Here is a 24,814-nt window from a genome sequence, read left to right on the forward strand (position 1 = left end):
GATATTAAATCTTTTTATAGAATTTATAGATGAAAAATTTAATTAAATTTAATTTTATCATTAATTTCATAATAAATTTTAATATTATATACAAACATTTTTGATTTATTATAATAGCTTTTTACGGGAAACCGACGAAGTTACGAATACCAGAGTTACGGGCGACAGAGTTACGAGTGTCAAAGTTACGCGAAACCGAAGTTACGAAAAACTAGAGTTACGAATTCTAAAGTTATGTTAAGCTATGACATGTGATTTTTGGGTTGGCAACAATTACGAGGAACGATATGGAATTATGGAAATACAAACAAGAGATTAATATTTTTCTCATTGGTCAGAACTAAATGAGTTAAGCGAAAATGGGTGTTATTTTATCTTGTAAAATTTTGATTGGATAGGTATAGGTAGATATACATATATGGTTGTGTTTTTGTGAGAAGATCGCAAAAACGTTGAAATAGAAAAAAAAACATAAGTATACTTATGTAAGTTTGGGGGACATAATTGAAATTAACTTCTTATTTATCCAACTAATATTGCACCTACGTATTTTTTTTTTTTTTCTATTAATTAATATAATTATTCATAGCGTATTTTGCAATACCCACTTTGTATATCTATATCTATCTAATCAAAATTTTACAAGATTAAATAACACCCATTTTCGCTTAACTCATTACTAAATTTTAATTCTGACCAGTGAGAAAAATGTTAATCTCTTGTTTGTATTTCCATAATTCCATATCGTTCCTCGCAATTGTTGCCAACCCAAAAATCACATGTCATAGCTTAACATAACTTTAGAATTCGTAACTCTAGTTTTTCGTAACTTCAGTTTCGCGTAACTTTGACGGCCGTAACTCTGTCGCGCGTAACTCTGTTATTCGTAACTCCGTTACCATTTCGCTTTTTACGATCTTCAGTCCGTACAAAATTTAGAATTCGTCCCGTTTGAGGTATGAACTAATGACTAAATGCCGTAAAAAGCTATATTGAATCAACAATTTAGCAAGTCAAATTCAAATATACACCCCTGTTCTGTTTTTCGTTTAGGAAAGCAATACTTTCGTTTTTAAAAAGAAGTCTTCCGCATTTCAATTCGTGTTTAATTCTTGTGAATTGTGGGTGTTGTAAAATACTATAGAGTTGCTTTAACTTTATTTTTTTTTTGACGTTTTCATTTCGTTTCGAATTTGGTAAACCATTTTTAAATCTGTGAGAAAATCAATTTTGGTAACGAATTCAATTCGGAGCGGAAATCAGAACAGGGGCGATATAGTGCTGAATCTTCTTCTTAGCTGATTTATAAAACCAATGTTCTTCTTTATTCATAAAAACTTTCGGAAATTAAAAAAAAAAAAATGGATGGTGGTTTTCCTTTTTTTGAAAAAAAAAAAAAATGATTTTACCTACAAAAAAAAAATGAAATTTATGGATTTTTTTAAACTTAAAATAATATATTTGAAAAAAACTCAACTTATAGTTAAAATCGGTTAAATGGTTTACTAGAAAGTCCGAAATTAAGAAAACGGTTATATATATAAAAAATATTATTTTTATTTCAAAAGCATAGGATGTTATATGCATATTCGTATTTTTTAGTCAAAATCGTTAGTGACGTTTGTAAGAATAACAACCTTTTACATTTTGGGTATATTGCAATTTCAATCAATTTTTTATTCCGAAAAAAAAAAATCAATGGAGATTAGATACAGACAGACAGATAGGCCCGCATTTTTGGCATTCTCCATCATCTTATTATATTAAAATTTTAAGAAGGATGCATGTCAATAACATATTTGTACCCTTAATTATGAAAGTGGACTAAGTCACTCCTAAAAATGGCATCAAATTAAGCCTAAAAATTATTGTTATTTAAGGGGTAGAGTTTATTTGAAAGCGAAATTGCAGTTAATAAACTTCTTTATTGCTCCTCTAGTGGTTTCATAAAAGAAATATAATTAAATCGTTATAAAAAAATTATTATGCAAGTTTTTCTTCAAACAATGCAAAAAGTGACTTAGTCCACTTTCATAATCATGGGCACATTTATCTACTGCTTATAGTACTTAAAGCTGCTTTGAACTACTTTTTCAGTATAGCAAAAGGAGTTCAAAGTAGTTTTAAGTACTAAGCAGTAGATAAATGTTTCCAAAGGAACGCAGCTAATAATCGTTCTCCAATTAGTTTGAACAAAATAGCTACATATATCCATTTAGTTTAATTTCGCTTTTAAATGTTATTTAACCCTCTGTCGGCACACGGGTGCGAATTTGGCAGGAAAAAAATAAAAAAATTACGATTTTTCAAAAAAGTGGTCACAAAAAAGTCTCTTTATAAGGGTGAAAATATTTTTTTTGGGAATTGTGAATACAATATTCGAATTCCTCGGAATATTCTACATCAATTTCATACTTGATTCTCTATAAAATATTGTGACCGAAAAAAGTTCTAGCGACATGAAAAAGTATAAACCAAATTCGCACCCGTGTGCCTATCACGTCAAGGCAGCACTCACTTCTAAAAATTGGTAGTGTGTCGTTAATTTTATTTCTGTGTCACCCATAGTTTCTTGCTAGTAACAAAAGGAGGAAAACGACTACAATTTTAAATTAGCATAGAGCTCGAAATTGGTATAATTGCTAATTACCTGGTAAAGAAAATACATAATTCATAATCATTCAGATTACACTATCTAACTTTTAAATGTATTTTTAAAAATCTAACGTTTAATCATTGAATAATTATATATAGAAGTGACACCGATAGTTTCTAGCGCCACAGAATTTTATTATTTTCGGCAATCAGATGTACTAAAAAATGTCCAGAGAGAATGGGGCTTGTCCTAGAAAATTATATTTCCAAAATTTTGTTTTTAAAAAAGGAAATTTCACTAATACAAACATTAGAAAACAAATATCAAATAAAAATAAAACGTATCGACATGTCGACATCCTAAATTAGAAAAAAAAAATTAGGAAATTTTACTCACACATAAAACATAAAACATAAAACAAATATCAAACAAAAATAAATCTTATCGACACATCGACATCCTATAAATGAAAAAAGAAAATATGGAAATTTTACTCACACATACAAAATTACACAAATATCAAACAAAAATATTGAAAAGTTATTTGACATTATAAATGTATCCATAGTAACTCGAAACTAAAAACAAAACATTTTTATTAACGACGAGAATTTGAACAAAATTAAATAATTATTGTTGTATATCCTAGGCACGTTATAGCTTATAGGGCATGAAAGTTACACTTATTTCAATAGTCCTATTAGCGTAGGTGACAAGGTGATTGCTCTTTACTTTTGCTCTTTGAGTTCGTATCCCCACAGAGATTGCTATTTTTTTATATTATATTTTTTTTGGCAATATTATAAAATGCGTAACAACTAGCGCCTTTTTTTGCTGAATCGAAACTCCACCTGATAACTTTACTTCATGACAAATAAATTTGTGCCAAAGAAATCTGAATAAGAAGTTTTATTCACCAAAACTTATAATTAGTAAATTTTATTTTCTACGGGCCTTACCAATAATCAAATTTAAGGCTGACTTAAATATTTAACTGAATTATATATATTTCACCCTACCAATAAACAATTTAATACTCAGGTACAAGGCTAACGCTCGGCTAAATTTAATAGTTGAGTTTCATAACGAGTGCAGCTTTTAACCTGAGTTGTTTTTATACACTAGTCCAAAAAGTTAAAGGAACAAAGCAGAATTCGTGATAGCTCCAACAAGTACCTATTCAATTTGATTTCTTCTACTAAGAAAGATTTGTAGAAAAAAAATTTCAAAATCGTTGGAACCTTATAAATAAATTAAAACAAAAAAAAATCAAAAATAAAATTGGTATGCAATTTCGTAGAAATCACTATTCAACATTCAAAACTAAAATGTCAAAGAAAATTAATTTCCGGTTTTCGAAAATTTGATTTTTCAAAAAAAAGTGTTCAATTTTTTTTATCCAAAAACTATTATTTTTCCAAATTGTCTTACTGTTTTATATTTAAACTATATAAATATTTAAACTATATAAAAATTCTTTAAAGTTGAATTGGCAGTTTGGCAGAAAATCAGATTTGAAAAAAACGGTTCTACGGTAGGTTAATAATAATTTTAAAAAATTTCCATGATTGCCCAAAAACTATTTTATAATTTTTTTAAACAAAATTACTGGTACCGTTTTCGAGATATGGCAGGTATCGTTATTTCTGGTAAAAAAAATTAGTTCTAAAAACCCCTTTGGAGAGTCTCCAAAAAATACTTCATACCAAGTTTGATGTTAATCGGTAGATCCGTTTAGCTATAGACAGACAGACTGACAGATGAACAAAAAAATCTACTATTAGTATTCTCCAATGGAACAGGGCTATAGTAATGCAATGTCTGATTGTTATCTCAACTTTTTTTTTGTGAGAATGCATAGCTTGACTATATAGTATCATGACAAAATAAAGAGCATGTAAAAGCTACATTCTTCTAGTTTTAGGATATTAGAACCAAATATTTTATTTCAAATGGTGAAATAGGAAAATCATTGGAACTATCCAAAACCACATTTTCATACATTTGCGATCAAAATAGACCTTTTTACAGTTTTTTTTTTCAAATAAACTGAAATTCTTGTGAGTTTATTTCAACATTTTATTAATTATTATCGTTTAAATTTTAGATTAAAAAAAATTAAAAACAGAGAAAAGTATCCAAAAATGGTACGAAAAGATTTTTTTTCCAAAATTTAACATTTTGTAAAAACTGCAAATTTGAACAAAGCCGTAAATCCAAAGTTCTTGTTCGCATACATAAATCATTTTAAGCAAATAATCGAGATAGTTTCGTATTGTATTAAAATATTTGAAATATGCATTAAAATACTTTAAAATAATGTATAATATGGCCATATTGTATGAACTTGATCCTTACCTACTCTTGCATATGGGGTTTAAGAAAATAGTAATTATATGCTACAGTGCATGCAGACAACATTTAAATAATGTGAACTACACCTAGATATTATTACAAAAAGCACCCTAGTCAAAATTAAATAAACTCTCTATAGTTGAAGAAAAATCTTCTTGTCGTTAATAAAAACAGAAAAACAAAATCCTTTCAAATATACATAAGAATCAAACATTCAAAAATAAATGTTCAATTCAAAATATTACAAAAATTAAAAATAAATTCAATTTGAATATTACAGAAACAAAAATAAACAAACACACTTCTAACACAAAACAAAACTAATACAAATACACCAAATATAAATAATATAGTAGTTGTGGTTACTTAGTAACCAAAAGTCCTTTTAAGGAATTTTTCGGCCATCGAATACACAATCCTAAAACGATTGTGGCGCCACTCTTGTAACGATTGTAGCGCCACCCCTCAAACAAAGCGGATGTTTTTTCCGGTGTCACTTCTATATATAATCATTGTATATATATTCTTAGAAATATATATACAATGATATAATTATTCAATGGTTTAATTTTTTCTTTTTTTCAGGAGGAACTAGCAAATACACATCTCAGATATTATCGTTGCCATCTACATTTCAACTTTAAAATACACTGCTGTGGTTCGAAGCTTATCTATCCTACAACTGTTATAATTTTACTTTCTGTTTCGGTTAAATATTTTAAAACATTAATGATTATTCCTTCAAATAAAGTAATTAAATAGAATATTATTCATTTAATTACTTAAATTCAATTGTTTTTCTATTATTGATTTCAAAATGAATAATTTTGAGCCAACAAATTCAAAATTATACCACTTTCAACTGTTATACACAAAAAAAAAATTAGACATTCAACTAAACGTCACATCGATTGATTCTGTAGGAAAGAAACTAATTTTTTTTTTATTCGTGAAATGGACAAGTGAAAGAAAACGTGTCATTCGGATTGGTGTGTGATTTTGTGCTCAGAAATACTATTTCCATCAATTTAAATACAATTTATTCATCATAATTATGTCCTTTAGTGAGTAAATTTATCATAATAATAACCTAATTTGAGCATAACCTCAATTTGTCAAAATAACCACAAAAGAAACAAAAAAATTCCAAGATGAAAAAAAATTATAAAAATCATTTTTCTGTCGCCACCAAAAATGGCGATTTCTTGAGTTAAAAAACTGTGATGTAATCGAAGTGGTGCGCTGCATGACAATTTCTCATGTCGAATTTTGTAATTGAGTTGCAAGTTTCAGTGATGTTTAAGTGGATAATTAGAGTTTGTTATTTTGTGTAATGGGAGGTTGGAAATATTTATAAATAATAAACATCCTTAACCTCATTCGGCCATAACCTCGTTTTGCGGTTCAGAAAAAAAAAAATTTAATTTTTGCTGGGAGGAATTTTTCTCATTTGTATGAATATTTTTTCCTTCTCCCGTGTGGTAGCCATTCATATAGAGGATAGCAAGTGTGAAAGAGACAGATATATGTGTTTAGAAAGAAACTGTCAAATATGTCAATTTTGATATTAGTACAGGGGCGTAGGCATAATTTGTTGAATTGGGTACACATAAAGTAGTGGGTGACGTAAATTTATTTTTTTACATAACTGGATTAAAATGTTTATATAGAATTTTACAAAATGCATAGCGAAAACAAAAATCAACTCAAAAGAAGAAGACACTTGCTATATCTCATTATCATAAATATTAATTTATTGCACTACTGCATAACACAAATTCTGTTAATTTAGCCAAGTACCTACCGTCCATGGTATAAAAAGACTAGAAAATGTATCTGACTTTTTAGAACTATTCTAAAAACGCGTACTCAAATTTGCCTATATTTAAGGCTTGGCCACACCGCACAGTGGTCGATTTTGAGTCACTAGGTGGACTTAATTCTTTTGTATGTCTTTTTGGTTTTGAATATTATTTTTAATGTGATAACGTCTTACAAATCGATGAACCCTGGTCTCCCGTTCTTCCCGTGCCTGTTAGCTGTTTTTTTCACCTTAGCTGCTATATTCATTATCAATGTACAGCTTAAACTATTACAATGGTTTATAAGGGTTATTTTGCCGAAACAAAAATATACTTTTCTGGAGGTTTTCGGTGTCCTGAACTCGAATCCGAAGTTAAAAAAAATTAGTCAGCTCCCGTTTTTGAAATATTACCGTTAGAAGATGCAAAAAAACGTTTTTTTGAGTACTTCGGACCTTATTCTTTTACATAAGGAAAATTGTTTGAACATATTTAGTAACGGTTTCTATAAGAACTGTTTTCCATCTTCCAATGCCTGTTTAAATCTTTCTGATGTATTTTTTATTGCCCGAGATATCCTTAATGGGAAAAAATATTTCTTTTTCCCAAATTTTTGACCGTTTTCGAGCCCTTTTGACCGTTTTTTATTTATATCTTTTTCGTTTTGATAGATATATTAATCAAATTAATAGGGAATATAAATAAAAGCCAGGACTATATTTGTGCAAAATTTCAAACATTTTCATAGTCACATTTTTGAGATAACGGTAAAAAGATGGTCTTTTTTTGACACGTAATATCTTTTTACATAGAGCATTTTAAAATTTGATTTATTTTTATTTTGAAAAGATATAATATAACCTTTCATTTCATATATCACACATAACAGTTCATGCTCTACAAGCTTGACAATCTTGAACAATGTCCTTCCGTAAAAAAAATGGTCACCTTAAAAAGAGCCGATTGGTACCTGAAAGAGACGAAAAAAATAGTTTGCGGCGGTTTTCGGCACTTAATTTTAGCATCAAATTAAAGGTAATGATTCAAACTACAAAATATAAAAAATTCACGATGGCACTCTTCGGCACTTTTTTTTAATCGTCCAAGAAGTAAAAAAACAAACATCTGAGAACTATCAAAAAAATGCCTTAAAACATTCAGTTAATAGAAATAGAATCCGACTATTTTTTTCCAAAAAACAAATTGAATTTAAAAATACATACCACTAGCATTTTCTGACATTTTTTTGTTCAACTCAATTACTCACTTTTATCATAAACTATCACTTTGTAAACACTTGTTTATTCGAGGACGTTAAAATAAAGAGTGAGCAAATCATGAATGATTACATTGAGATGCTTCCCATGAATAAAATAACGGAATCAAAAAATTATTTTTGTTGTTTTTTGTTGTTTAAGAATATTTACTTTCGGCCTAACAGTATTTTTTAAGTTGACAACAACTTTTTTTTTTCGACTTTTGACCAGCTACGATGTACTGAATCGACCAGTGTGCACCGGAGGGTATGCGGTAGAGGTACGGGTAGCGGTAACGATATTTGTATGAAAAAAATTCCACATCTGAACGTTGATATGTCAGTTTGGAATTTTTTTCATACAAGTACCGTTACCTCTACCCGTACCGCTACCGCATACCCTCCGGTGTGGCCAAGCCTTTACTCATAAAAAAGTCAATATTATTTAAGTACTTCAGAATGTACTGCTCGAGGATACTGAACATAGGTAAATTCTAGGAGGGAAAAAGTGGAGATTTTCCAAACTTTTAACGAGTCGGCTAAATTTTTTGTTGTTCAACTAGTTGTGTGCTTGCTATGACCGCTAATTTGTTGTTGCCCATTCCTTTGGATTATTTAGTACATTAACTTCTAAATCTACTCATGCTCTTCTTGAATAGATGAGAATTGCATTTATTAATTTAAAAGTGCGTTCCAATGAAAGTCAGTAGTAGTAGTACCAGTGGGACTTTACCACCTCTAAAGCAACCAGGCAGCTAGATGCGTTCCATTGGAGGTGGTAGACTACTCATGAGTATAAATCTAGTACTATAAGCCACAGAATCCGATCTCCTAGAGCAGAAGATCGTGTAAATTATAATTCTAGGTCCAAACATTTTGCACTCCTACCTCCTCCAAAAGAACCCGGCTATAATTATAGTGCATAGTATAGCCTAAGTCGTGTTTTTGTGAGAACTATGCAAAATTAAGTTACACATTTTCAAAGAAACGCTTTAAAGTCAATCTGATATTAAGGGAATTTTCGTTTCAAACTGATTCAAAACATTTATTCCAACTCTTGAACTTTGTGAATAGATTTATGAGCTTCTTAAGTATTTAACCCTGGAAGAAAAGCAACCTTACTCCAAGAATCGAAAAATATTTCAAATATCCCATACCAACGACGACCGACGACAAAAAACGTGGCCAACGGCTTTTTTGTATGAAATACTACACTGGGTCGTCGACGTCCAGGTATGGAATTTTTTTTTCATACAAAAACGCTAACGTGGGTCGTTTATAGTATGGGACAGCCTTTAACGTAATTTAAGAAGGTTCAAAATGTTTGTTATGTTGTAAGATGTCATCCTCCACACCCCTTCTGGTCTTAAGTTTTTTGTAAAACCGCCCGAATTTGACACATTTTTTATTGGAGGGAAAGAACAAGGATTTAGCAAAGATATTAGAGTTGCAAAAGACGATTTTCATGGGATTGCCGACAGCGAAATTAACATAACGTGAGCCATTTAAAACCAATTTTTGTAGAAATACCTTCTAAGCAGTCAGGAACACATTTACATGCAACAGTTTCCATAATTATTTTGGAACCAGCATTCTGCATAACTTAAAAGTATTCCTTCATTAACTCACAAGATTGATTAAGAATTTTTTCAACTCTCATTCAAAGTTGTGATGCAAATCGATTCTAGTTAATGAACGCATTTACTTCATCTTCTCCTTATTTATTCGCCTCTGAACCAGAGACCAGAAATACAAGTCAACCTTTATTTCCAATCGGTTTCTCTCTGAGAGTTACCACATTACTTTAAATAGTTTCGGTTAAGGTTTGAGATTTATTTTTAAAAATCAAAAATAAAGGTTATCGGTTGAGATTTATTTTTTATTTTTTTTAAATATCTCTCAATGGTTGAGATTTTTTTTATCTCTCAATGGTTGAGATTTTAAAAAATTAATATAAAAGTTCAACTTTTAACCGTTTTCGCTGAAAATAAATCAAAAATGGTCAATTCAAAGGAAAATGTCGAATATGTCAAGAATGTCTTTATATTGCAAAAATAAATATGAAAATGATGTTTTTTCTAGGTTTATGTATTAAATAATGTATGAACTAAATAGGCTCTCAAAGTTCTTTAGACCCAAGATTATATCTCTTTTCGTTTAAAGTAAAATCTAAAGATGAAAATCTGTTTTCCCCTGTGATTTGAGTCGCTGGGACGACAAGCACAACCAATGCCATTTAGAATATTACAGGAGACCGATGTTCTAATATCTAGGTCAAAGCGTTCAGCTTCCAGAAGCGTTTTCGCCCGCCCAATTTCAAACGGCTATATCTCGGAATTTTGAAAAAATGAAAAAAAAAAAAAAATTGATGACAAAAGGTAGCGGGGACTCTAACCTACATTTGGGTATAACTCCCATCCTTGTAGGTGCACGCGTTCTCAAACCGGGAGAACTTAAAGGTAAAAAAAAGTTAAACCCGATTCTGAAAAAATAGACATGATGTGGCGGTTTAACCCGGAAGATGATTTTTTAAAAATCTGACAATGTGCAAAAGGTAGGCCCATGACACAAACTATCATTTGGCATCACTCCCAAAAATTGCTCTCAAGCGGTTTAGCTTCCAGGAGCGTTCAAACCCAACTTTCAAACGCGATTTTCTCGGAATTTTGAAAAAAAAATCCAAAATCCGATTATACCACTATCGGGAAGCTGAGAATATAAGCTTTCATATGGCACCACTCCCATGTCTCTAGGAATTGATACATTTGCAGATGAGATTTATTTTTTTCTCTCAGCGATAAATCTCACTGGTTGACCGAAACATAAAAAAATACAAAATAAAGGTTTCTCTCAGACCTTGACCGAAATTTTTCTTTTTTAAAAATAAAGGTTATTTTATGACCTTTATTGAAAATGGCGACAAATAAGAGTTATTAAGGAACCTTTCAAAAGGTTGAGATTTATTTCTGATCTCTGCTCTGAACCAATGATTGAAAAGGAACTTGGATCTTTCCATGACGTCGATATCACCAGCAAATGCCATATTTTGTGTGGATGTTGGGTATGTTGACCTGGGTGTTGCATAATATATTGCCAAGAACAATATAGAATTCCTGTGGTCGGTTCGAATGATCTAATCTCCAGCGTTATTCTGATAAGGTGTATCAGTATATGCTGATCGTACGATACAGCTCTATTTACAGTGCGATAAGCAGCTTTGTAATCGATAAAAAGATAGTGTGTCTTCTCCAAGATGTGTCGCAGTGTAAATTACTTTCAATTATAGACCTTCTAATGTAAATTTGTTGTTTTGTAATCTGTCATACCAATATCTTTTGTGAAAAATCTTCAAAAATAATTACATATATAAAACATTATTTTTGTTAAAAACGATTTTCAAAAACAAAAAGTTCTAAAAATTCATTTTCATACAAGAAATCAGATGAAATACTTTGCGATCAAAATCATTTAAGTCGGGTTTTCGTTACATTAAAAAACAGATTTAACATATTTCTTACATTACTTTTAATTCTCTTATTAAATTAAATTATATTTTTTCCTAATTTTTTGTAATAGAAAGCTTTAAGATAAGAGCAAGTACGTGCGACCCAGTCGTGCATTTTATTTTTAGTAAGTTAATTAGAACTAAGCCTAGTTAAAACGGTTGCAACACCTTCCAATACTTTAAAAATTTTTGGAACAAACAATCATTAATTTAGTTTGGCAGTTAGAAGTTATCTAACTGATCTTAAAAGATTTTCCAATCATGTAAAGTAGGCTTTAGAAAGAACAACATATAGCATCGATTCCTAAATTTAAAATGTAAATTGAGTTCATCCTTCTAGAATTAAAAAAATCTGCAACTTAAATCCATGATAGGGAATATTTTTTTTTGAACAGTGGTTTAATTCAAGTTCGGTATACACCAGGGGTTTTCGAACCTCCAAAGTAAAAATTAAGTCTATCAAACTAAAAAGAGGGCTTAGGGGGTTTTTACTTACTTGTTTTTACTTACATCCTGCATCAATCATGGCTTATGCCCCTTCAATCCACTTTGAAAATAATTTTAATTAAAAATCGTATTTACTTTTGATAGTTATTAACTGATTATGTTAAACCTTGTATTGTAAAAAGAACCAACATAGAAACATTCTTATTATTTTGTTTCTTGATGTTTCATTCATTTCAGAATCGGAAAAATAAGAAAAATATCAATCACACAAAAATGGATACTCAAACATATGAGATCCCATCATGGGTACCACAAATCGAACGTGGTCATGTATCTGATCAAGGAATTATAATTGCCGATTCGGAAGGTGACAGTGGCAATCATACTGACTATCTGGTACACGAAGTGCCATCTAACATTGACCAAATAGCTGCTGAAAATCTTATCTTTATGGCTCGAGATGGACAAATGGAAATCATCGATGGTAGAAGTGAAGTACATCATGGCGGGAATGATGATAGTGGTATTGTGAACTTTCACGATGACTATGCCGAAACTCAAATGGTCACCGAAGAAGTGATCACCGATGATTGGGTTCAACATCAAGGTGAAGAAAGGTAAGAATAGAATTGAATTTGAATCTCAGTTTCGATTAATAGCTAAGTTTTGTCATTGTAGAGTTGAAATACCTGCTGAGCAGATATCTGGCTCTATGTCCCATGTCACAGCTCAAGACATTGAAGTGCCTTTGCCAACGGTGCAAGATGAATACACCGCCTTACGACCATATCCATGTGATTTTTGCAGTCGCAGATTTCGCAAAAAAGTTAGTCTGATGAATCATATGGTTGCCCATCAGAATGATCGACCACATGTCTGCAAATTGTGTGGATCGCGTTTCTTTCGACGAAGTGATTTGATAAATCACTTAAAAGCTCATGCTGAATCATCAGAGTTTGATGATAATGAATGTTAGTTTTGATTTCGAAAGTGTTTGAAAAGAGGAGTTTTTTGATTTTTGAAATTACTTTCAGTTTTCCAGCAGGACGAAAGACAATCACCCCCACCAAATGATCATTACTACGATCAAGAGTGGGAAACAGAAATTAAATCGAGTAAAAAATCTAGAGGAGGAAAACGTATTCCAAAAGGTGCACCTAAAGAGGAGAATTACACTATCGACGAGACTCTTCGCCAAAAGCATCAACAAGTTCCACAAGAACAAAATAATCACCAAGAGCCACAGGAGAGGCAGTTCTTTGAGGAAGAAACTAATGTTGTGGATGATATTAAGAACATTCAACGGTTTCCTGTCATAGATGAAAATAAGCCATTTGTGTGCCAACAGTGTGGTTTATCATTTGCCAGAGAAAAGGCACTATCATCTCACGTAAAGGTAAGCCTTAGGAGGATTTGAAAAGATTTTATTAAACCAAAATTTTTTATATTGCTAGGCTCATCGTAATGATTCTACATTTGAATGTGGAACTTGTAATGAACTCTTCTGGGATGCCAACACTCTGCAAGAGCATCAGAAATCACACCAATTCGAAGCGAGTAACTCTGAATACGAGCCGGACATCGATAATGAAAGTGATTCTGAGTCAGAATACAAATATGGAGATTTCTATTGCGCCCAGTGTGGGATGTCTTTTCATCGTCAGGATCTGCTAAGGCGTCACTCGAAGTCTCACATTAAAAAGGAGGTTGTTGATAAGGATCAGCATTGTTGCAATACCTGCGGTGAGTCTTTTGTTGAGGCATTAGACTTGTTAGCTCATGCCGAGATACATGCAAGATATCCTCCTTTCAAGTGAGTATTTAAAAATTTATTTTTTGGAAACAAAGACCTCTAATATTAATATTTTCCAGATGTGTTTTATGTGGTGAATCTTTTTTTGAAGAATGCACTATCAAACGCCATTTGACTAATCTGCATTCAGCCGAAATGACTTCTAATTCATGTATCCTATGCGGCAAAGAGTGTCGCGATCGCAAAGCCCTTATGAAACATGCTTGGGATCATTCGCGTGAAAAATGCCATTCGTGCTCGAAATGTGGAAAGAATTTTCACAATAAAGCACGTCTTAAGCGTCATATGGCATCACATCGAGACAAATCGGTTGTATGTAATGTTTGTCAGGAAGAATTTCCCGACGGAAGATCCCTATCGAATCATAGGCATTCGCATAGTGTAAATGCATCGGGGAAACTGTTCCCATGCAATGAGTGTGGAAAGACTTTTGGATCGAGAAGTTCACAACAGATTCATGTGCGTATTCATACTGGTGAGAGACCATATGGATGTCGTTATTGTTGGAAGGCATTCGCTGATGGTGGTACTTTGAGGAAACATGAAAGGATTCATACAGGTGAGATTTTTTCTCAAATGTAAAAAAAAAAATCAAATTAATATGCATTTTGTGAAAATATTTTTTAACTATTGATTGAAATACCCTTATTTATAATATAAAATTAAGTGGGGAATTCTAGTTTTCTAGTTGAAAGTGTTGCCGTTGTTAAATATTTGTTTTTTATTTAAAGTCTTTTTTAATGAAACAACTACTCCCGAATGAACGGGGTTAGCTAGATGACCCCCTCTCCCAAAGTAATAAAATGAACGACTGGGTCATACGTACTTGTGCTTATCATAAAAGTTGCTTAGAATGTTAAAACAAAAATTTTGCATTAAATTGTTTCATTAATTTTTTAAGATTGCAAAAAGGATCAAAAATTGGTATGCTATTCTGAAGAAATAATGACAAAGTCAGAAATCATAAAATAATGGTTCTGAAAATATTTTTTGTATTTCAAAACTTTCAAAAGTAAGACTTTATTTGTCCCAGTCAACTTTTTTAAATCAAAATCGTTAGCACCGTTTTTGAGAAATATTAACTTTTCCATTTTAGTTATATGGCAGATACGAGTGTTTCCAGAACCGGCTATTTATCGCCAAACATGCTCCTTGAACTTTTAACTCGCTCCTTAAAATTTTGATTTTCGATTTATCGGATATTGGCACTTTTCAGTTTGAACTTGGCGATTTCAGGTTCCTTTAAAATCAAAGCATTTTACACCAAAAATTCAACCAAAAATATGAACAAACAACCAATTTGCATACATTTTTCATTAGATTTTCTTTTAAATTTAATTTTACGCCCGTAAATGAGCATGAAAACCAGATAATATCAACAAAATAAAAAAAAAATTTAAATCTTATTCCACGAAATTTTTTTGCGTTTTTTTGGACCATTTTTAAAAGCAGCTATTTTTGGCTCCAAGATTTTTCATAATCGGCTCCTTGGCTTTAAAATATTCTGGCAACACTGGCAGATACCGTTAATTTGGGCCCCAAAAAAAATTCAATTTCCCCTCTAGGGAATTACCACAAACTCTTCACTACCAAGTTTGAAGCAAATGGGCACGTTCAAACAGCTATCCGATAGGCTATCTGGGATACCCGTATCTGGAATATCTCTTTGACCAAAAAGCTATCCAGATAGCTTGCCAAAGCAGTTACAAAAAAATATGAAAATATTGAAAAGAGGAAATTGTTTCTTTTGAGCAAATTCCTGTTTTTTTATTGTTGCATAGTACTTGCACAATCGATTTAACTTTAATTCTTGCAAATTTATTTTATTTTCAAGCTGAATAATCGCGCGAATAGAAATCAAAATAAAAAATAGCCAAATATTTATCAGCTGATCACTCGAATACCTGAGGTATACCAAAAACTCTCGGATACCTTCAGATTATTTTTTGACAGAATATGGTTCGTTTCTTTGCTAATTTTTAACATTGTTTACAACAACAAAAAGCTACCCGATAGCTTTATGTTAACTGTTTGAACGTGCCCAATCACATCAGTAGTTTGAGCTGTAGCTTGACATATAGACAGACAAAAAGACAGACAGACAGGATTGAGGAAGACATTTTTTTAGAATTCTCTATCATTGTAATGTCATGTCTGATTGTTTTCTCGACTTCGATTTTTTTTACGAATCCTAAACTTTCGTATTTATTGAACTCTCCGTTAATTCTATTATGTTAAAAAGTATATACAAAGCAAGATTTTCACCAACGTGAATATGCTAATTATTTTTTTTTCCAAATTTGACTGGAGAATAAGAATTTTCTCAAAGCACAAAAAATCTCAATAAAAATCTCAAAAAATAAAATAAAAATTCTACCGTGTCGAGGCTCGAATCTGCAGTCCCTTTCCTCTAGACCTAGGCTAATATCACTTCCACGATATGATTCAAGCCTGTTAAGCTTATACTAGAAAATTGCGTTTGTTATACATTTGGATATAATCTACAAATACAAATTTTCTTCAATTACATTCCCTACTTTTTTTTGTCAGAATGTTTTTGAGATCGATTCTGTTTCTAGTTTTAAAGATATCCTAAAGGCCCAATGAAAAAGTTTGACGATCTTCAATCACGCTTGAGTACGTTTTTCAGGGAAATAAATATTTTAAAGTACCTATAATAATCTACAATTGCGTACAAAACCCCGTCGTATATGAATATGGTAGCATTGACTTTCAAAAACTACTACTACTATTCGTGGGATTATATATGTTCTGGAGTTCTTTTTTGTTTTTGTGCTAATTTAATCCTTCCACTGAGAAAACAGAACAATCCACCATTAACTCAATTATAAACTGTTTTTGTCGATGTCTTACAACTTAAAAAATTGAGTTATCCAGTTTCCCTTTTCTGTAACTTTACCACCGAAGAGCTGTTTGGTCATTAAGACCCTGTTTCGGAAACTTCTTTGTTTCATATCCTGGGTTATTTGACGTGAAAACTCTTCAAAAGAACTCCTTAAGAACAAATAATGCAAAATAGTAGGTACTTGTTACCGCACTATCTTCAAAAAGCCCAGTTTATTACCTTTGACTAACGGGGAAAGCATCGTCAAACGGTTTTTGGGAGTTGCCTAAAGTAAATACCACATTCTTAGATCGATATTGTAAATCAAAGTATATCAAGGGAACTTCTTGAAAAATTTTGAGCAATGGGAATAAACTAAATTATTTTCATTTTGAACGAGTCTTGAGGTTTAATTGATATTCAACAATTCCGCAAATTCAATAAATCCTATGATTTTTGTATTCTTATTATCTACTAGAGTACTTAAGCATTTATTTATTTTTATTGAAGGTGAAAAGCCATACGCGTGCTCTGTGTGTCCACGCGCCTTTAACCAACGTGTTGTCCTGCGAGAGCACATACGTTCTCACCACTCTGGACTGGATTCCAAGAGGCAGACATACTACTGTTCGGTATGCTGCAGTGAGTTGCCATCATCAACCGAATTGATTCAGCACTTGATTCAACATAGTGACATCAATACAGCCATGCAACGGCAACCTGTGGTAAGTTTAAACAAAATTTATATCATATTCTGGCTAAAACGACTTTTATTATTTTCAGACTGGTCCAAGGAAGTATAAACGCCGCCGAAAGCTAAAGCCCCATGAGATTGATCGCCTGCGAACTGAGAACAAAAATAGCAGTGATATCGACATCTCTGACTTTGATATGGATAATGTCGATGATCTGCTAGGTATTCCGAACTCGACACCATCGTCAACTAACAAAACCCACAGAGGTCCCACGCCTTCTGAACAAACGTCTTCCACCACTGCCCTACTAGGATCATCCGAAGGTGATTCCAAAAAACAACGGTATAACTCGACTGGTAGTGACAAATATACCAATAACTGGCATACCAAGTTGATTAACTCTTCCACCGAAGATACATACAAATCACTTTTGTCGAACTTGGAGAATACTCTTCAGAGTATTGATACCCTGGTTGTGAGTACTCCTTCGTCGTATAACACAACAACAACTCCTGCAGAAGTTCCCCCATCAACTTCAACCACCTCGATTACTACAAGTCTTCCTAAAACGCCAAAAGGTGCACGCAAAAAGAACGCATCATCATCGTCAAAGGCATCATCTAGTCGTCCAAAGATGATACATACAGAAAAAACTCGTCTGCCGATCGAAAATGGAAAACGTAAAACGAAAACATTCGTTACACGCACGGAACCCACTGAATTGGACATGTTTAGCCAACGTTCCAAATGTTCCTCATCTCATGCAAATGATTACGAGATCATCTCACCTGACAAGTACCCGCCTAATCAGATTCAATCTAGTCCGGTTCATATCAAACAAGAAATTGTCTGCAGCCGAAGTGAACTTTACGATGCTCAACTTCTCCTTGAAGCAACATCAGCCCGAAGAGAGCTGGACAAATACAATCCCGCTATAGTTCATGATTTGGAAGAAATTCTTCGATCACCCGATAAATCCAAGTCACCTAGACGACGAACGATCAGTGATCGAACAGATGATGAAATCAAAGCGGAACCCTATTCACCGATTCAACAAAATTTCGACTTTGTCCGCAGATCAACTAGGTCCAGGCGACCAATGGTGAATAGAAAATACCTCGCTTATGAAACCGATTTGCCTGCACCTGCCCCATCAAAATCAAAACCGCGAACAGAGAAAAGAGAAAGTAAACCTTTTATAAGTTCGCCACCAACGGTATTGAAAAGTTCTCCAATACCATCTTCCCCGCCTACACCGCCAACGCCTCCGGTTAAGAAACAACACTATTTCGAGTGTGAGATGTGTTCTTCAGTGTTTCCAGATCGGGCACAACTGCTAGACCATGTACCTATACATATTTAAATGAAAAAAAAAAAAACTGAACGAGAAAAGATGGAGAAATTTTTTTAAAAAAGATCTCTTCTTAACATTTTTACCAAACCAAACCTTTTTAGAAAATAGATTGTACAATGAGTATTCCTTTGAAGAATTAGAATAATAGAATTTTAGATGGTATTTTAATTTACTACTTTATTTGTTGTTGTTGGAAATTGAAGAGCAATAAAATAAAAGCAAATATATTATTATGGTCGTGAGTCACTAACACGAAATTTTATTCTTTTGTTCAAATTTTTTGTATTGGAAAAAAAAAAACGGTAATATGAGGATTATATATTTTATATAACAAAATGGTGCCCAACCAACTTCTTTAGTAAGTTAAGGAAAAAATAAATCTGACCATTTTAATTAATGAACTAGTAGGGGTTCTATTATCTACAGCAGCCTTCAAAGAAACCCACAGAGGTTTCTTTGAAGGCGATTTCAAGTTATTAGTTATTAGTCGCTGAAGCGAATTCGCTTGCATGAAAAAATTGCCATTAGAAAAATCGTAGTTTTCATCGAAAACATAGCCTATAACAGTTACGACTTTTAAGTTCTTTGGCCTTAATTCGGTATCTGTCGGAGAGGAAATTTGTATACGAATCAGAGAGTTTTTACCTGTCTGAAATACATCTCGAAGAACGGTTCGTATGATATTGACGGATACCTCTCTAGGGCCGATTACAATTTTTTTTTCGAAAACGTTGAAACAAACGATTAGCTTCGGACATTGATAACGGAATTTGAAGCTTTAAGTCAATAATTTTGAAATTTTAATACACCGAAAATTTTTCCAATGTGGTATGCATCGCGCCATCCTAATAAACAACATATTTAGAAAAATATTTTCTGCCATTATTATTTTGAGGAGCTTTTGGGAAATGGCGTCCAAGCTATAAAAGCCTTTTAGGTTGTGAGGAGCAATAGTTCCGGTATGGGTTCCCGTTCCATCTACACTTGCAACTAGATGGATTGCCTGGATAAAGGCAATCTGGACCTTCTAAAAAGTTAATTCTCTCATTCAAAATGATTGAGACAGTTGGCTGGCCCAAATCGAAATCATTACCCAGGCAATTTTGGAAGCTCCCACTTTCGAGAAATCGAAGGGTACAGGCTAAATATAATTGAAAGTAGAGAAAAAACCTTTATTGAGAAAAACATACAAATTATACTCCCCCGCAAAAATTGCATATAGTCCTAAAACTGATTAAATGATTTTTTAAAATTTTTTTTCTCGCCGCTAGGGTTTTGCATTTATTTTTGGTTCAGAATATGTGTTTTATAAGCCTTTTTGTTCTTTTTTTTTTCAACGTTCAATGCGAATGCGAGATCCCTTTTAATACTTTTTTGGACCCATGCAACTTTTGTTTTATGTTTTTACTTTTCAATTTTAATTGTTCCCCATCTGAAACTATGTTTGTATTAAAAATAATGAAAAAATTTGCTTATGTACCTATCAGTTTTTTTTTTATTCAAACAAAACTTAAAATTCAGATATTGGCGATTCGTTAGTTTTTGAAGCGAGCTGTGATAATCGAAATTCGCTTATTTGCTCGCTACTGAGAGCCATAATCTCTTCAAAATAAGAAAACCTACGAATTTTTTTTAGTTAAAAGGTGTTTTCGTTATTACAAAAAAAAAGTTTTGATTTTATATTTCTTATAAAATTAGCGATATATGTACCTACATTTAAATTGTTTTATTTTATGAATGCTATATAAGAGCAAGAACGTGCGACCCAGTTGTGCTTTTTATTTTATTTTAGATGAAAATATAAAAAAAATTCATAAGAGTGCTAAGTTTGTGTGTGCAGTGGACGTCCATAATAACGAATGATATAATGTTCGATTTTCAATCACTATATCGAGCGCGTTCGCTATATCGAACGAATTTTCAATAAAAAAAAATCCAATAATTGATTGGTAAATTTATTTATAAATACGGTTTTTACAGCTTATATGAAATTAAATGGTTCTGCTATTTTTTACTCATATTTAACAAAATTATTTAAAGAAAATAAATCAATGAACGACTTTGTCCCACTTTAAGTTAAAATCTAAAGTAAACATGTCAATAACTTCATATCATCGAAGTATATGTATAACGAAATTCGCTATATCAGGTATTCGTTATACTGGACGTCCACTGTATATTGATGATAGATTCGCACACTAAAGACTTTCTACCGGCCAATAGTTAAGTCGGTCTAAAATGTATGAAATTACATACACTACGATTAATTTTATCGATCGATCAAAAAGTGTGAACGATCTGCACAATTACCATCAAACTACAATTTTTCCGAGTCGACTTTTTAGTCTGCAGACACTAGCAGCTCAACCCGACTAAATTATAGACCCATAGAAAATGTGTAGTGTGCGGAAGCTCTAAATACTCGGCTTGGTAGAAAATATTTTAATTTGAAGGAAACAAACTTTTTTGTCGGGAAGGTTTTATTTTTTTATTAAACGGACTCTATATTAGAGTCTTCGATTGGATTCAACTTGCATATAGTACCTACATATGTATATTGAATTTAGTTTTATCTTGCGAAATCTTGCTTTAAGTTTCTAAGGTCGTTCAAGTGAAAAAACCATAAGAATTTGCGAGTCACTGTGGCGTATGCGTAACATTTTTTTGCCTTAGCAAAACTATTTATACTTCATTATTCTAAAGTTGGTAAATATATACCGGAATTCGGTATTTGAACAAGTTAGCTTTCTTGCTTTTTTTCTTCAATTATTTATAAATTAAAGCCATTTTTACAAACAAAAAATCATTGCAGAGCGATTTCAAATTCAAATTTGTTGGTTTTTAAAATATTTTTTTCAGGGGCCAATAATTGTATCCTATACGCATGGTACGGATTCATATATTACAAAAATGTATTTTGAATTAGTTTTGGAAGCGTAAGTGATAAGCCCATCGATTTGCTGGTCACTGTGGCGTATGCGTAACATTTTTTTATAATGAAATTTTCTAAATATTTTCTATTATAGCGATTATTTTTGTCTTTTATTGGTCACAAATTAACGTCATTTTTAAATTTCGTAAACAACATTTTTTTTCAAAACAAACGAGATTATAATGATGTCCAAAAAATCGATTAAAAAATTTATCATGTTTCCCATACTCATCCCTTAAACCTTTTATCTCAATAAAGCAAGAAAAACAAAAATATAAATTCTTCCCATGTGGGTTTTTACTTCATCATTATACTATTTCCCCTATTTTGTTGAATTCAACCTTTTTATAAATTTCATCTGGGTGAGTATAGAACAAAATATACTCGAGGTAGATAAAAACCTAGGAATGGAAAAAAGCTTTTTCCAAATATATACTAACGTATCAGCTTCTTTAAGTAAATATTCCTCATTAAAACTATATCCAGATGATATTTTGTAGTTTTCTAGGCTAAATCTACCTCTGCCCCGCTATAGTATGCAACCTTTAAGCCACTCTATAGCAATAATACCTACAATCGTAAACAAACATGGTGGGTGGTATTTAAACTGTCAAAAAAAGCGACCTGCCACAAAATATGACTTCAATTTTACACTACGCAATTCCTTTCTCTCTATTTTATACATTTTCTTTGTATTGCGTGAAATATTTTTATGAAATAGTATCTTTGTGTAAAGTTCCTGAAAGAATTCTCTCACTCTCATTTTTTACTCCTGTCAAAATAGCAACAAACAAAACCAACAACCCTTATTTTGACATTCCACAACACACTTGCCAGTTATGCTATATAGAAAGACTATATCCTAAAAGCGCGTCTTTAAAAGTTCAATCTGCTCCGAAAAAAAGCTATCTCTTCCACAAAAACCTACCTACTTTTATCTCGTCATATAGAATTTCAATTTTATTTTTTTTTTTGTTGTTTTGCGGAAAAACCTTAAGAAAAATTTTCCTCTCCATTCAGTTTAAAAGCTGCTCTCGTCGAATCCGGTGAACACGTCTCTTAAATAGAGCAGCCTCATACCGGTTCATTTCAAGCAATTTGCATAATCATTTTATGGATTCTAAATTAAAAAAAAAATATATATACAAAATAGGGCAATTTTAAGGGCACGTTTTTGTTAGTAAATTAGTATCCCATCAGTGAATCTGAATATGAACTTGTTATCGATGTGCATTATTTGATTTGAAAAGACGTAATCTCTGGAAAGTCTCAGCGGCGCTAGCTGTTTTGATACATTTTTATCATCTCACTAAATCAGCAGCCAGCGAGAAAAATCGTCTAAACCTTCTATAACATACCTACATACAATTGCAGTCTAGTTTATAGACCTTGCGTGCAGTTCAAAACGTCTTAATTCGTTTTTATATTTTATGTTATTTTTTTTCATTCGTTATACCTACGCGAAATTGAAGTCTGAAAGCTAATTGTTTTTTTTTCGCATCTAAAGTGAACGTGTTTATCAATTAGCTTGTAAAAACAAACAAACCAAAAGATTTCTTTGAACCCGTGTTATACAATTCGAAGCGAAAGCAGCGTAGGGGTTGAAATAATTTGTCTTTCGAACGGTCATCGTCACCACTGTAGCTATTTTTGCTGTGTTTTTCCCACCCCCCAACACAATCGTAGACCTAGTTTCTGTGTTTTAATAGTAAAAGTTTTTTTTCCGAAACTTAAAAAAAAAAACTAGGAGGAAAATATATTCAGAATCCCCCATCGTCATATGGCCCACCACCCCCTTGTTTACCCTATGTCCATAGACAGCGTCATCCCCATGCTACACATCAAATATGAAGTTTATTAGAGCACCTTGTGTTGTGTAATCCATTTTATTGTAAACTTGTGTGCGTGTCAAGTTTTCTCTCTGCTCTCTTTTATCTCTCGTGTTCTCTCACTCTCTTTATAACTGTTTGTGTTCTCTCCCGTGGCCGTGTCTGGTATTCAAAAAATAAAAAAAAAAAAATAAATAAGGACACACAGGTAGAAAAACTCATATCCTTGACGGCGGCAGCAGCGGCGGGCTTCCTGATCCTGATCGAAATGGTTTATTATCATCAGCGTGTCGTGTAGTCATAGTCGATGATGTTATCAAGCTAAGAGGAGTTTTGAAAGAGGTGAAAAGTGAATAATTTCGATTCTAGTGATACAATTTTGAAATACAAAAATTTCAACAAAAAATGGTTAAAATAATTCTTATTGACCATTAAAAAGTGTTTCGAAAATTTAGGAAACCATTAATGTGAATTTATTTTTGAAATAAAAGCGAAATTTTTGAAAATCAAAATATTCGTATGTGGAAGATATTTATTGTTATTGCAGATACACACGTTTGCTATTTCACATTCAACAGATTCATTTGAAGTTTTTTAATTAAAAAAAAGTGAGTATATTGAAATTTGGACCTATCAATGATATCATTTTTAACTCGGAAGTGTATAAAGAAGTGTGAGAGAATTGATTTCAATGTAAGCATACTTGTATACTTAAATACAGACTGTTCAATAAAAATTGTTTTCATGCATTTTGAAATATTTGCATCATAATTTAGTCAAACTGTTTTTTTTTTCTACAATTTTTTATTGATAAAAATACTAACGAATATTTAGCTCAAAATTTGTTCAAAGTATAGTTATCTTAGGGCGATTTTGTTCACTAGAAGTTAAACATAACTTGAGGATTTTTATCTTCAACTTCTGAATTTGGTTTTGTTCACGAAAAGTTGACGTTTTCAACTTTCGATTTTTAACTCGAGAGTTAATAAACTTTCGGTTTTCTTAACTTCCGGAAAAAGTAGAAGTTGGGCAAGAAAACTTGAGATTTTTATAGCAAAGTTTCATGTTTTATTATAAACTCTTGTTTTAAACAATTTATCGTGGTAAACAAAATTATTTACCGACAAAATAGACGTTAAACGAACGGAAATGGCTCTTAGAAGTTGAAAGATTTATTAAATAATCAAATATCAAGGTGAACATCACTCATGGTTGCACTTTTTATTAAATATCAAAACACTAGTTTCCTGCCGAAGACAATTATAATTCATCAAATGAATCATTCACATTTCCCGCCGTTTTGTATTTACACACATATAAAAATATATAATATAACTTCCGAGTTTCGGTTGTCAAACGGCACATTCAAACATTTACAAAAAAGAC

The 24,814-nt window shown here is 32.0% G+C and overlaps 2 protein-coding genes across 3 annotated transcripts in view; both read left to right on the forward strand.

The window, feature by feature from the left end:
• The first annotated feature begins 5,868 nt into the window (after positions 1-5,868).
• On the forward strand, positions 5,869-18,925 carry LOC129913470 (RE1-silencing transcription factor). Of its 2 annotated transcripts, none has more exons than XM_055992162.1 (8): positions 5,869-6,015; positions 12,198-12,577; positions 12,639-12,931; positions 12,995-13,356; positions 13,415-13,773; positions 13,833-14,332; positions 17,129-17,343; positions 17,402-18,925. In XM_055992162.1, the coding sequence occupies exons 2-8, from the start codon at positions 12,234-12,236 to the stop codon at positions 18,674-18,676; spliced, it is 3,348 nt and encodes a 1,115-aa protein (XP_055848137.1). In that variant the 5' UTR covers positions 5,869-6,015; positions 12,198-12,233; the 3' UTR covers positions 18,677-18,925. The 2 variants fall into 2 exon arrangements, with proteins under 2 accessions (XP_055848137.1, XP_055848138.1); XM_055992163.1 differs by lacking the exon at positions 5,869-6,015 and adding an exon at positions 6,056-6,291.
• A 3,708-nt stretch (positions 18,926-22,633) lies between these two features.
• The window catches only part of LOC129913467 (cGMP-specific 3',5'-cyclic phosphodiesterase), a 184,674-nt gene continuing 182,493 nt past the window's right edge, over positions 22,634-24,814 (forward strand). The window contains exon 1 of the mRNA XM_055992160.1: positions 22,634-24,036. The gene's annotated coding sequence lies outside the window, so the exon portion shown is untranslated. The remainder of the gene's footprint in view (positions 24,037-24,814) is intronic.

The sequence above is a fragment of the Episyrphus balteatus genome, chromosome 3 (genome assembly GCF_945859705.1).
Source record: "Episyrphus balteatus chromosome 3, idEpiBalt1.1, whole genome shotgun sequence".
NCBI lineage: Eukaryota > Metazoa > Arthropoda > Insecta > Diptera > Syrphidae > Episyrphus > Episyrphus balteatus.